This window comes from Macadamia integrifolia, unplaced genomic scaffold (genome assembly GCF_013358625.1).
Source record: "Macadamia integrifolia cultivar HAES 741 unplaced genomic scaffold, SCU_Mint_v3 scaffold692, whole genome shotgun sequence".
Taxonomy (NCBI): Eukaryota; Viridiplantae; Streptophyta; class Magnoliopsida; order Proteales; family Proteaceae; genus Macadamia; species Macadamia integrifolia.
In genome coordinates, this window is record NW_024870515.1 from 262,846 (window position 1) to 276,958 (window position 14,113).

At 37.7% G+C, this 14,113-nt stretch overlaps 1 protein-coding gene across 1 annotated transcript; it reads left to right on the forward strand.

Moving 5' to 3' along the window:
* Window positions 1–9,064: 9,064 nt before the first annotated feature.
* Window positions 9,065–11,902, forward strand: LOC122069733 (TMV resistance protein N-like; the record flags this gene model as incomplete). The annotated part of the gene is made up of 5 exons (XM_042633797.1): window positions 9,065–9,527; window positions 9,779–10,883; window positions 11,013–11,073; window positions 11,260–11,321; window positions 11,411–11,902. Coding segments are annotated over exons 1-5 (2,031 nt in total), but the record flags the coding sequence as incomplete, so codon positions are not given.
* Window positions 11,903–14,113: the final 2,211 nt, after the last annotated feature.

The window sequence follows — 14,113 nt, forward strand, 5'->3', positions numbered from 1 at the left end:
TTGGCATTTCATTCTTCTAGCAGGGGCTGTCGTCCTTCAATCTTCCTTCCTTTCATCGTCTTTCAGTTTTTACCAATGTCTTACTTAACTCCAGAAGTAAGTGTCTTGGTGTCTAATGTCTAGTTCCTTCAGTAGTGGTCCTTCGTCCACCGAGGGGAGGTGTCTAACCCTAGGGGTCGATCTCCCGAAGCTATACGAGGGATGTCCTCGGATTCAACCCCCGACTCTCCATCCTCTTAGGTCTCTTCTTCGGTTTCCATACCTCGGGGTTCCAATGGTGACTCGAATGGGGAGGACTTTAGAGAGGTGGTCTTCGAGTCCCAAGCCCAAAATGATGATGCAATAAAAGTAGAGGCTAGGGACATTGTGTCCACTATGACTGAGTCCGAGCTTGTGGAGTTGAGGGTATGCTACAGTGTCCCAAATGCCTTTGTCCTTCGGCTAGCGAAGCGAACTGATAGGGCTAGCTATAGGAATCCTGGGGAGTGATGCCTCTACAAAGAGGTATTCATGGCCAGACTTCAGATTCCCCTCCATGCTTTCTTCACCCCAGTGTTTCAGCACTACGGGATCTCCCCAACCTAACTCACACCGAATGGGTATAGGAAGATCCTTAGTTTCATCGTCTTTTTCTCTTGGCACCGAAGGCCTCTATCTTTGCCTCTATTTGTCAACTACTTCCTCCTTCATGCAACCAAGGGGGATTCAAACTGATATTACTTTAGCCCTCGAAAGGACATAAGACTGCTGAACGGATACCTAACGTCGATTCATGGCTAGAAGTTCAAATACTTCTTCATGAAGTCACCCAAGGGGTTCCCCTTCAGCACCGTTTGGGATCTTTTAGATTTGAGATCCTTGAATTCCGTACCTACCCTCTTCGGGACAGATGCAGAGTCAGTGAAAATGGCCAATCATAAGATGCTTTATCCTCCAGGTGAGTCCAATAGTCACAAGTCTAACGTTGTCCTATTCAGATTCGGACTTATCCCGGGTGAGTCCTAGGCCTACTCGAATTTGTTCTTACTTCGGTTCTTCGAGTTTCGTACTAACTTTTCTTGTTTCCATTGCAGGGCAACTCACAAGGGCTGAGATCAAGGCAGCGACGGCCGAAAGGCAAGCTAAGGCAAGGGAGGAGTAGCTCCAAAAGAAGGAGAAGAGGAAGGCCCCAACTCCCAAATCTTATGCGAGGAAGGAGAAGAACAAAGCAGACAACCCTACTCCAAAAACCATCTAGGCACTTGCCGCTCCAATCCATGGTGCATCACACCCTTGAGGTCCCCTCCAAAGCCCTGGGTAGACCGAGGCTGAATCGAAGTAGGCTTCATCCTCGGATGGTCTGTCAAGGAAGATGATTCCTATGCTATCGAGCGAGTGGCTCGGGAGCTGGTGCAGAAGGGTAGGCTTCTGAGGGATGTCGTCAAAGTCTAGGACCAGGGCACTTCGGCCATGGTCACTAGTACATGTATCTTCATGGCGGGGGCAATCCTTCGTCCTTCCTAGTTCGTCCTTATCTTTTCCTTTCTCTTCTTTTTTTTTTTTTTTTTTTCAAGAATGACTAAGTGTGGGTTGTTGTTTTATAGTTGTCCATGTTGAAAACCTGGCCACGTGGCGGTGATGATGTGGTCAGTTTTGGTGACATGGCCAAAAGTGATGACATTATAGTGTTTAGTGTCACCGATGAGATAACATAGCCACATTGTATGCATAGAGTGGTTTGATTCATCCATGGTAGGTGGTGCGGGTTTCTGGGTCAAAACTGACAAAATTGGCCTATATATTCTCAGGGGCATTTTTTGCAGGAAAAATGATATTTTTTGAAGACCATTTCTTCATAAAAAAGATAGATTGTAATTTATCTAGTCCAATGCATATGATTTCATCACGTTCTGATATGGTATGAAGAAGTTACGATATTTGTGGTAGTCGTGGATAGTTTCGATATTGAAGATGAATTTTTTGGAAGAAGTTTTCTCTATGTAACGATACGACAAAAATCCGATCTTTTCAATGGTTTTGATTTCGTCTCGTTTCGATTACATATGAGGAAGATGCAACATCAGAAAGGTCTAGGGGCATTTTGATCTATTTACATGGATAAGTCAGATGATCAGGTCTTCTGGAAAGTTGTAGAGCGTCCAATCATGGTTCCAACGCACTTTGTTTCGTCTCGATCGAAATTGTATAAAAAAGTTACATGTGCTTCTGTGAAGCCGGTTCAAAAATCCAAACTGGAAAATCACCAATTGCTCTCAATGTTTGGTGGATTTTCCAGATTTTAATTTTGAAATTTCAGGGGCTTTTGTGTAATTTTGAGATTTTGAAGGTCTGAGTTGCTGGGGGTCTTTAAGCACCGAAATATATGGATGCAGGGGCTTGGTTGTAATAAAAAGGAATATAGGGTTGTAGAATGAAGGGCTCAGATGAAGCCACGTAGGCCTTATTCCCATCAAAAGGCTACTGACATTGGGTGCTAAAGTGACGGACCAGATTCCATTGTGAGATCAGCCATTGTTTAGGTAGATAAACCTTGATGCTCTAGGGTTGCACCTAATCAAGGCGCGTGGTGGTGTTTCGTGCGTGCGTAGAAGGTATTATATAGATTCTGATCTTAAATATCTCATGAGATCTGATCGAAGCAATTCTTGACGAATTCTAATCCTACGGCTGTAAGCCGTTTTAAGCTTAATGAGAGCCATCCGACAGCTTTCCGAAAAATGCATTCATCAAGCCAATCAGAACTTGACAACGCGCATTAGTTTATAAGAAAACTAATTATACGTACGAGACGTGGGGAGCCCCCTCCTCCATCGGTGGTGCCAGAAAAGAAATTATTTGATTTGCGCGACCAATGCGTCAGTCTTGCTGAGAGGTATTGTCGACGTTTGTTTGATACTCCTATGAATGTCGGCTTGTGTTGGTTACCTATGTGGTCATCCTCACCTGTGAAGGATGGGCTCCCCGTTTTCAGCATGACATCATTGAGATTCTAATCTTGTGGTTGGGCTTTCTTGTTCGTTATTTAAATCCGACGATTAAGATTAAAAGATTCTTTTTGATGAGATCTACGACCAAATCTGCACCTATGTTGCGCGTGCTGCCGGCGTATCCTACGCCACTCCTCTGAAGATTCTATTTCAGGCTATCTCATTCCTCCAACTTTAAATGGCCATATCTCCCTAACCATAAGGCCAAATTCATCCATTCAAGTTGCAACTTCTTCATTTTTTTGAGCTATAAACATTGAAAGAAAAAAAAAATAAGGGTTTTAGTGAGTGAAAGGCTATAGATTTGGTGCGTGAAACTCCTGCCTCTATTATTGACCATTAAAGAGCTTGAAGGTTTCATGTGAGTTGTTTTACACTCTATTAATGGTGGTTTAGAATGGTAGTTGGGTGGTATTGATGATACCTTATTTTCAAGCCAAGGGAAGAAGAAGAATGAAGAGAGGAGTATCCCCCTTTGTTAGTAGAACCATGAATGGGTTTTGTTGCTCAATAGGAGTGTTGTTTCGTCCATTAATGAGGTTTTGAGGAGGTGGTTGAGGTGTGTTGATGATGCATTGACTCAAAGCCAAAGAGGAAGAAAAGAGAGCAAATGAGGGTTTTCTTGTGGTTGCTTTGAAGAGCAAGAAGTCAAAGGGAAGAGAAGGTGTGAACACCAAACTTGTCAGTGCAAGTTTTCAGTCATCCCAGGCAACTGGTTGTGAGATTCTCTAACCCTTGATTTATATTATATGCATACATAATGATATGTATGTATGCTAGGGTTAGTTGTGGATGAATTGTATACATGCTAGGTTAGTTGTGGATGGACTATAAGCATGCTAGCTAGTTGTGGATGTATATGCTAGGCAGGGCTTGATTGTAGGGTATTGATATAAGCCCCAATTTATTATATTCTTACATTGAGTGCTTAGTGGGTGCTAAGCACTAGGAGCGGGTGCTATACATTGTACTAGCACAATGAGTGCCATCTCAGTTTCGGCTTGAAAAAATTAGGTATGGGTGCTCCCGACTGTGGGTGCAGTCAAAAGTAGTGTATTGAGTAAGTATGAAGCCTTTACAAGTACTATTCTTGAGATGTGGCAAATTGCCGAATCTCGTAAAAAACTTGTGTTGTGGGTGCTTGTCATTTGCATTTTATATTAAAGTACGTGGAATGCGAAATGGGTATGCACACTTGAAAGTGCCTATGAGAGGCTAAGTATGCATAAGACTGTGTACAAACAAGGACAAGTACAGGGATAGGTGTATCAGGGTTTGCTTGCTTAGATAACAGACACGTTTTTGGCAATCGGAATCTCACTCACTGATTCACCTCCCCTCTCAGTGATTGCCAGGTTACAACATGGGCATGTTTCATAGGCCAACAACCAAGTCGCTCAGCTTGCCATCCATTTTGAGGCTTTTGCTAGGGACCTCGAGGAGTCCGAACGTGAGCGATCGGCCCTCGAAAATGAGCGCACCATCCTCCTCGAGAAGGTGGAGCACCTGGAGACCAAGCTAGATTGGGCTTGCCAAGAGTATGGACACGAGCTTTCAGAGCTAAGGCGTAGGTGCCGAACAAGCTTCGAGAGGCCAAGATCAAAGGTGTCAAGAAGTACAAGGGCACAGATGTGTATAGGCAGGAGGTGACCCGTGCAGCTGCCCCAAGATATGACATGGGGGCCACCGAGGTTCAAGACTAGATACTTAAGCACCACCGAGGTTCAAGACTAGATACTTAAGCACCACCTAGGAATCTCCTTTGAAGGGAGTGGTCTTATCTTCGAAGACGAGGGAGGTAAGGAGGCTCCTACTGTTACCAAGGTGGCTGACGACAAAAATTTGTTTGTTGCAAGTGAAGGAGAGTTTTAGACCAAAGAAAGTGTCCCTTCAATTCATGTATAAGGTTCTAATCATGCTCGAGGTTGGCATACATCAGTCAGTGCTAGTGGTAGAGAGAAGAGAAAGAAGGGAGGAGCTGATAAGATATCTAGTTCATTAAAGGAAATAGCTTCCGCCACTGGTCGTCTAGTCACCACTGAGTCGGGCGATGACCTCCCAAATAGGCTTTCTGATACAATTGATGCAATCATTTCTTATTGACTTCAATAAGAAATGACATGTTGAAAATATTTTTGTGCTACACCAGAGCTTATGTAGTCTATCATTGAAATCAAGTAATAAATATAAGTCAAAGATGTTGAAGTTGTATGTCCAAGAAGGCGAGAAGACAGATGATTGATGTTGTTGACAACTTGGATATTTTGTTTTTCTTTTTTACTATGCACTGATGGGTGAACAATGAACATAGTTTTTAATTTTTATTTTTTTTTGGAGTTTATGGATGGTATGGATTGATGATTTTAGAAGGTTTCATTTTATTATGAATGATATAGATTAGAGACAACTAGGTGATATTATGATTCCCTATAGTTTTATTTATTTATGGATGGTATGGATGAATGAGAACATGTTATCTAATTTAGCAGTGGATTGTACGGATGAATTGGAACATGTTTTTTAATTCTCTATGTAGATTATTTCTATATGGATTATATGGATGAATAAGAACACGTTATCTAATTCTCTATGTTTTATTTCTTTATGGATTGTATGGATTAATGAGAATATGTTATCTAGTTCTGTATGATTTTATTTCTGTAAAGATTGTATGGATGGATGATATGATAATTCATCCATATTTCTTATATGGATATTATAGATGAATGAGAGCTTGATGATATGATGATATAACTATAGTCTCCATTGTAGGTGTGAATATTTAGCAGTGGTTTTTCGACAACAATATCATGATTTGGATGTTGTGTGAGATTTTATTTTATTATCATAGATATTGGTTATGAATATACTTCGTTGGACAGGTTGTTCACTTCTTATTGTGAATGAGTGATGTTCAATTTTCATATAATCCATCAATGAGAGTGATCAATATCTTAAAAAGAACTAAATGAAAGGAAAATTACCCCATATGCATTAATATTGATGTGATAAAAGAGTTTATAACTTGTCTGTTGGGAGAGGGGTGTGCGAGGTAGAATTAATCTCCTTATAAAATTTAATTTTCAATTTTTTTAGATGGGTAAAGTTTATAGATGTGATGCATGTGGTGCTAAAGGTATTACTTTGACATCTAATACTGATCGTCATCTAAGAAAAAAAATCTACAAATGTCGTATACACACTTTTTTTTTTTTTATGTGAATGGACCACCTTAAAATATGTGAATGTAGAGAAGGACAGTGCAAATTTCGAATATGAACTAATGGACAAGATAAAGGACGAGACTTCTAGTGTTGCCCACGTTCCACCTCGGTATGATTATAAGATAGACTAATTTTTTCCACAATTTCATCCAAAAATTTATTATTGGCATATAACTATTTAATGTTTAGATGGTTTTATTTCTTTTTTAGTTAAAAAATCAAGGATGTGGAAAGCTTAAATTCATAGAGGTTGGAGAATCTTCTTCATCCAACCATGTAGGAGGGAGTATGGGTGTGATTCAATCTACAATAATAACTTTGTCCGTCCACAGATTATTTACAAGGATATTTAAAAGGGAGAATTAAAGGATCCGAACAACAAAGGATAATTACAAGGACATTGAAAAACGCGTTAGATTCTATTAGAAATAATTAACAAATGAAGATGTTTGAGAAGAGAGAAGCAAAAGTTACTATTGTCAATGCCCTTGATTCCTGATTGAAATTGTTCTAAAATGTTGAATTTTTAAGCAGATTTTTTGTTAAAGTATATGGATTTTTTTTTTCTCCATGTGTTAGCAAATAAACTTTGTAATATAATACTAAAAAAATGTTAAAAAAGTAGTGTAAGGTCATACAAATAATCAAATCATACTTAGACACATAAATTGAAAAACTGACATTTTAATGGCAACCAAACAATTATTCAAGTTTATCCTGGGTGTTTCCAAATAACAGACTTGGGGTAATCAAACAGTTTTTCAAGATGATTCACCTTAAAAATCACTATAAACCAATCAATTATTTTATCAGGAATACGATTCCACATAACCACAATCTATGGGATTACATCCATAGTGAAACAGGATTCTCATGATAATTATGTGATCCCTAGACCCGAGAGGCCTTTATCATTGCAAATCTAGACTATGTGGTACATCATTTTTACATGTCAACGGACGTGAGGCTTAATAAGGAATCCACATCCATACAAGAAGAATATCTTGAGAGAATTCTGAATTTAATTGAACGAAATTCCAAGCTCAATGGTTTGACCATAAATTGCTTGAATTATTTGCAAGTTATTCAAACAAGGCGATTGGGGTTCAATACCGTCACTTTGAGTTATATTAGATTGCATTGAAGGTCCAAAATACATTACCACAATATATCTACTTATATTAAATCTTCCAAGCATGAAAGCATGGAAACATTATATTATTCTACACATGGCAATGCTGAATTAAAACCATTCTAAGCATATTAAATACTACACCTAAACATGTTACTCTATGAACGCATGTGACAATTTCTATAGCCAGCCATGCCCCTGTTTTATTCAATTATGATTCATTGGATCGCTTGAAGAAATTGGGTCCAAATAAATCCACACGGCTTTATTATTCATCAAAAAAGAGGAAGAAAAAAAAAAAAAAGAAGAAAAAACCCATACAGCTTAATCTAGCACTAGTAGGGAAATTTTCAAACCTGGCCTCTGCTGCCCAAATAAACCATTAATTAGTTATCCAAACCAAAAGGGATGAGCCCAAATCACAGATTGACCCAAGCCCAGGGCACTAAGAACAAAGGAAACAGAAGCCTGAATTCAAAACTCCGATTGGACCCGAAGGAAAAAGTTTCTAACCTCAAGTAATTTTGCCACAAACAAAACTGAACAGCTCAATCCAAAGCCCTAAACTCCTAAACTAATTAGTTTTAATGGTTTAATATGGATTAAAAAAAAATTACATGATTACCCACTTTTGAGTTTTCCTTTATAAAACTATCCAGTTAAAGTATAAGTTAAAAAAAAATACCTAAAATTAGGTTTGAGTTTATAAAACTACCCATCTAAAGTTTCAGTCAACAAAAATAGCCAAAATCAAGTTTGAGTTTACAAAATTACCCATCTAAAGTTTCAGTTAACAAAAATAGCCAAAATCAAGTTTGAGTTTACAAAATTACCCAAAATAGTGAGTATTCAGCTTCTACATATAATTAAGTATTTTTTATAACTGAAACTTTGAGTGAATAATTTTGTAAACCCAAACTCATTTTTTTGTATTTTTGTTAACTTAAATTTTAAGTGGGTAGTTTTGTAAAAGAAAACCTAATTTTGAGTATCTTTGTTAATTAAAACTTTTGGTGGATAATTTTATAAAAAGAAACCTAAAAATGAATAATCATATAATTTTTCTTTAAAAAAAAAAAAAATAAACAACAATAAAAGTGTAAACAATGACCAAATGTGACGTGTTTTCAGTCTCCCACTCTCCCTTCTCCTTGGGATCAAAATCCTCTGTTTTTCTCATTCTTGTTTTTCCTTGTTTTGCTACATGCAGAACACAACACGTGGACAACTTTAAGACCAACGGTCAAGATTGGGTGATGATTATTACATCCGGTGCGTTGGTCTTAAAGTTGTCCACTTGTCGTGTTCTGCAGGTAGCAAAACAAGGAAAAACAGGGATGAGAAAAACAGAGGATTATTTTCCTTCTCCTTGTGTCTTTCTTTTCGCTTTTCTCTTACCCTTTTCCTGTCCCTTTCCCTTACCCTTTTCATTGACTTCATTGTATTGCAATTTGTAGTCTCTCCCTTCTTCTTGTGTCTTTCCTTTCTCTTTCGCTTTCCCTTCCCATTGACTTTATTGTATTGCAAAGTAACAAAAGTCATCATTCATCTGATATTATCAGAAAACATGTTTTCAGTCTCCGTCCTTGTGTCTTCCTCTCTCTCTCTCTCTCTCTCTCTCTCTCTCTCTCTCTCTTTTTGGGTAGAAGAAAATCATCATTCATCTGATCTTCTACTTCGCCCATGGCTGCTAAGATGACTTACGCCTCCCGTCAGTGGAAGTATGATGTCTTCTTGAGTTTTTGTGGTCAGGAGTCAGGACACTCGCACGAACTTCACCGATCACCTCTTTAACAATTTGATTCGGGATGGGATTAGCACTTTTAGAGACGACGAAGAGCTAAAAAGAGGAGAAAATATCTCTTCAGAACTGATGGAAGCCATTGAAAGTTCTAGGATTGTCATTATCATCTTCTCTAAGAATTATGCTTCTTCGACCTGGTGCCTTAGTGAGCTAGTGAAGATCCTTGATTACAAAAAACATGGTCAAATTGAAAAGGTTCTTCCTGTTTTCTACAAGCTGGATCCATCGGATGTCAGGCATCAGCATAATACTTATGCGGAGGCATTTAAGAAACATGAAGAGCGTTTCAAAAAGGAGAGAAAAAAAGTTGAGACATGGAGGTCAGCTCTCACAGAAGCTGCTAATTTGGCAGGGTGGGATCAAAGAAATGTTGCAAATGGGTAAGTCTTAAGTCAAATCCTTTCAGTTTTGTGTTTAGTACTTTATATGGCTAGATCGAATAATTGATTGAGTGATATCTAGCATTGATTTGGACTGTTTTTGGATCTACCGAGTCAGGCCTTCATGTAGATCATCCAATATCAGTAAAACATTAAGTACTAAGCATTTCTTATAGTGGCAGCCTTCTTGATTTAGTAACTAAAGTTTATTGTGCTTTTTTTTGTTTTTTTTTGGGTATCAAAATGGTCAGGCATGAGGCTGAGCTTACAAAGATAATTGTTGCAGAAGTGTGGGGAATAGTGAACAAGCTAGGCTTGCATGTGGCAGATCATCCAATTGGGTTAGATCCTCACATTGAGCACATTAAATGTTTGCTAGACGATGGTGGATTGGGTGTTGTTCGCATCATAGGAATATATGGCCTTGGTGGAATAGGTAAGACAACTATAGTGAAGGCAGTTTTCAACATCATGTTTGCTGATTTTGAAGGTAGCATCTTTCTTGCTGATGTTAGAGAGGGCTCAAAACAAAATGGTTTAGCTCTCTTACAAGAACAACTTCTTTCTGGTGTCTTGAAAAGAAAAGAGATACACATACACAATGAGGACGAAGGAATCAATATTATCAAAGAACGTCTATCCTGTAAAAGAGTTCTTATTGTTCTTGATGATCTGGAAGAAACAAACCATTTCTATAAATTGGTTGGAGGGCATGAATGTCTTGGTCTGGGAAGTCGAATAATCGTAACAACTAGAGATAAACATTTGCTAGATAGTCTAGATGTGGATAAAAAATATAAATATAAAGTTGAGACAATGAGTCCAAATGAATCTCTTCAACTTTTCAGTTCCCACGCCTTTCAACAAAAACATCCATTAGAAGACTATGTGCAGCTCTCAAATGATGTGATATGTTACTCAGGGGGTCTTCCATTGGCTCTTGTGGTATTGGGTTCTCTTCTATACAAAAGAAGTAAAGTTGAGTGGGAAAGTGAATTGAACAAATTAAGAAAGATACCCAATGGTCAGATTTTAGAAAAACTTGAAATTAGTTATGATGCATTAGACGATTTCAGTCAGACCATATTCCTTGATATATCATGCTTTTTCATTGGTAAGGTCAAGAAATTTGTAATTACAATTCTCGACGCATGTGGCCTGGGCGGAGAAGCTAGAATTAAACTTCTCACAGAGAGGTCTCTGCTAACAATTGATGAATCTAATACGCTATGTATGCATGATCTAATTCAAGATATGGGAAGGGAAATTGTTCGAAAACAGTCTCCTGGGAAGCTTGGAGGACGTAGTAGATTGTGGGATATTGATGATGCCATTGATGTGTTGATAAACCTCACTGTAAGTACTAGTAATACAAATTTCATCATAATTTGAAGACTATTAACAAAGATATATGAAAATTGTCCTCACTCTTAATATAATCCTTCTTAGCATTTTTCTCTCTTATTAATGTCTCTCTTTTACCAGGGAACTGATATGGTTAAAGGCCTCCAATTACACATTGATAATTTTGATGTGAAAGATTTGGGTGCGTTGACTATCGAAGGATTTTCTAAAATGCCAGATCTAAGATTACTTGAAGTTGATATCGGGTTCTTCATAAAAATTAATCCGAAACATTTTCTTCAAGAGCGGGTTATTTGTTTCAGAAACTTAGTTTGGTTTAGCTGGAGAAATTTTCCTTTCAAATATATACCAAATAATTTTCATCTAGGGAACCTTGTCATTCTTGAAATGCAAGATAGCGTACTCAAAGAAGTTTGGAAGGGAACCAAGGTATGCAACAATTTTGTTGAGTTTTACTATATTTGTTTGAGTTTTATCATATGTAATTTATGAAAAGTAATCTTTTCCTTTTCTTCTAGTATCTCACAAAGTTGAAAGAACTCAATCTCAGTGGTTCATGGAGCCTAACCTATACGCCAGACTTCTCAGGGCTCCCAAATCTTGAAAAACTGATTCTCAATCATTGTAGAAGTCTGATTGGAATCCATGGAAGTATAAAATGTCTTAAGAAACTTGTCAATTTGGATCTAAGTATGTGTGAAAATCTCAAGAATCTTCCAAGTGGTATTTCTTACTGCTCAAAACTTGAAACTCTGAACGTGTGGAATTGCTATCGACTCAATTCACTCCCAATGCTTCCATCAAGTTTGCGTTCTCTTAATGCATCAGGTTGCGTCGAGTTGAAATGGTTACCAAATATGTCTAACTTGAGAGACCTAAAGATGTTAGATCTTACATGCTGTAATAAGCTGATTGAAATTGAGTGCTTCCAGGCTTTGAAATCTGCAACAACTATAAACTTAGATGAGTGCTTCAATTTGAAAAGTTCTGCCAAGAAGATAATCTTTCAGGTTCATCCTCCTCTCTCTCTCTCTCTCTCTCTCTCTCTCTCTCTATCTATATATAATATATACTATATTAAAAATATGATAATTCACTTTTTTAAAAAGACAAAAAAAAAAAAAAAAAACTGGCATCTACGAAAAAAAAACCTTTCAAATTGACCAAAAGCCCCCCAAACGCGAGGAGGAAAATTCCTAATAATTAGGAATCAAATTGTGGGCACATAATAACACACAAAAGGGGAGGTGTTTTAAAAAAAAAAAAAAAAAAGTCCCTAATAATTAGGAATCTAATCGTGGGAGCACCATTTGGTGATTAGGAAATAATAGAGGTTTTAAAGGAAATAAATAAATCCCTTAGTGCCTTTCTTTTAGGCTATTATTCAAAAAGATTACCATCTCAAATTTAGGAGAGTAATGGGTCCCACCACCATGCCCATATCTTTAGATGCAAAAGACGGAGTCCTAAACGGATAAAACCAAAAGGTTTTGCAGAGACCAGAGACTGAAGGGTGGAAGAGGATTTGGTGGAGAGGGTTTGTTGGTTCTCTTGGGCAGCATTTAGTGTAATTAAATGGTCTATTGATTCAGTAATTGACTAGCATTTGATTGCCAAACGTCTCTCTCCCTGCCTTGCAGGAGATTCATTCATAGAGGAGCACTTGCCTATATATACCAGAGGAACAAATGTGCATCACCAATCACAACAAATTCCTCTTCTCCCCTCTTTTGCTTCTCCTTTTCTGGAAGCTTCTTCTTTTCCATGATGATTCTAGGATGTGAGATATGTGGATCATCGATCCAGCAACTCTCATTTCTTCCTCTCTGAACATTTGTGCTTGAAGTTTTAGCAATCTATGTCTCTATAGATGGGAGTGGAAGTTTTGAGCTTTGATTCATTGAACAAGGACAGTACTTGTAATTTTCAGAGAAACTCTTCCTTTCCTCTGAAGACCCTACTTTGTTGGGTTGTTCCTTTTATAGACTTGTTACCTTAATTAAAAAGATAAAATTCTTATTCTTTTGGTTATGTTGGGGACTGGATGTCCTTGTACCATGTTTGTAATTCCTAAAAATTATGATTATTTTATGTCTATAATCGAATGTTGATATTCTTTTGAGCGGTACCAGTCTCTTTCTGCATGAATTATTATGTTAGTGGTCATATATATTTCTGGTAGCTGATTATCAATGTTTTCAATAATTGCATGAACCAGATTTTTGAAACTCTTAGCATTCTCAAATATCATGAAGAAATATAAATATGACAAGGTTCTACATAATTAATAAAAATTACACGTTTCTGATATATTGGCAAAACAAAATGAACCTCTGTGGAACTTCCCCTGTAGACCTTCCCATTCTCAAACAAGGTATCTTCCCCAAGTGCTAGACTGAAAAAAGCGCATCAGCTCATTGTCACCTTGCTTGAGACATCGTTTTCTCTTATCATCACTAATCTGGTTGGTTTATGTGCTCACAAGTCATAAGGCAGGCTAATGGAAAGACTGAAAGCTACCTTCGTCAAAGCACTTCTCAAACTCAAACCACAGTAACCTATGGAGGTCATAAACACTTTGAGATCAAATGCAAAGATAAAAAAGCATAAAATAACATCTTCCTTAGGTAAAATTTGGTCTTCTATATAACTCTACAGAGTTGAATCTAACTTTTGGCATAAAATTTCTTTCATTCCATTACAAAAATGGTAGTATCCCTTTGGATTTGTTTGGATCAAATTGAATTTGATCAGGCTTCTTTGTTGGTTGCACCACAACTTTACTTGTGGCACATATTTTAATATCACCCTACTTTTCCCAAAATGTCAAACATACCCCTAAAGCCTAAGACCATTAGTTTAGAAATGAAAAAAACTCTTTTGATCCTATTATGTCTACCTATATACAATACATTCTCATCATTTTCCCCTCTTTTACTCTCAAATTTCGTCAATCATTTAACCCTAAAACTTGAGCTCTCTCTTTCCCAATCCCCACTTTGGGCTCTCGCTACCTCTGTCGTCCTTGGATTGTCATTGGTGATGGGAGATTAAGTACTACAGCTCTCATCTGGTTCACATCAAGCTCTTCCTCCAAACTAACCACCAAAACTGCCATCTCTTAACGCTTCTCTACCCTTCTGACGAACCCACCACCACTATGCACGAGACCCTTGAAAAACCTATCCTACGGCCACCAACCATGATCTCCGTTATATAAT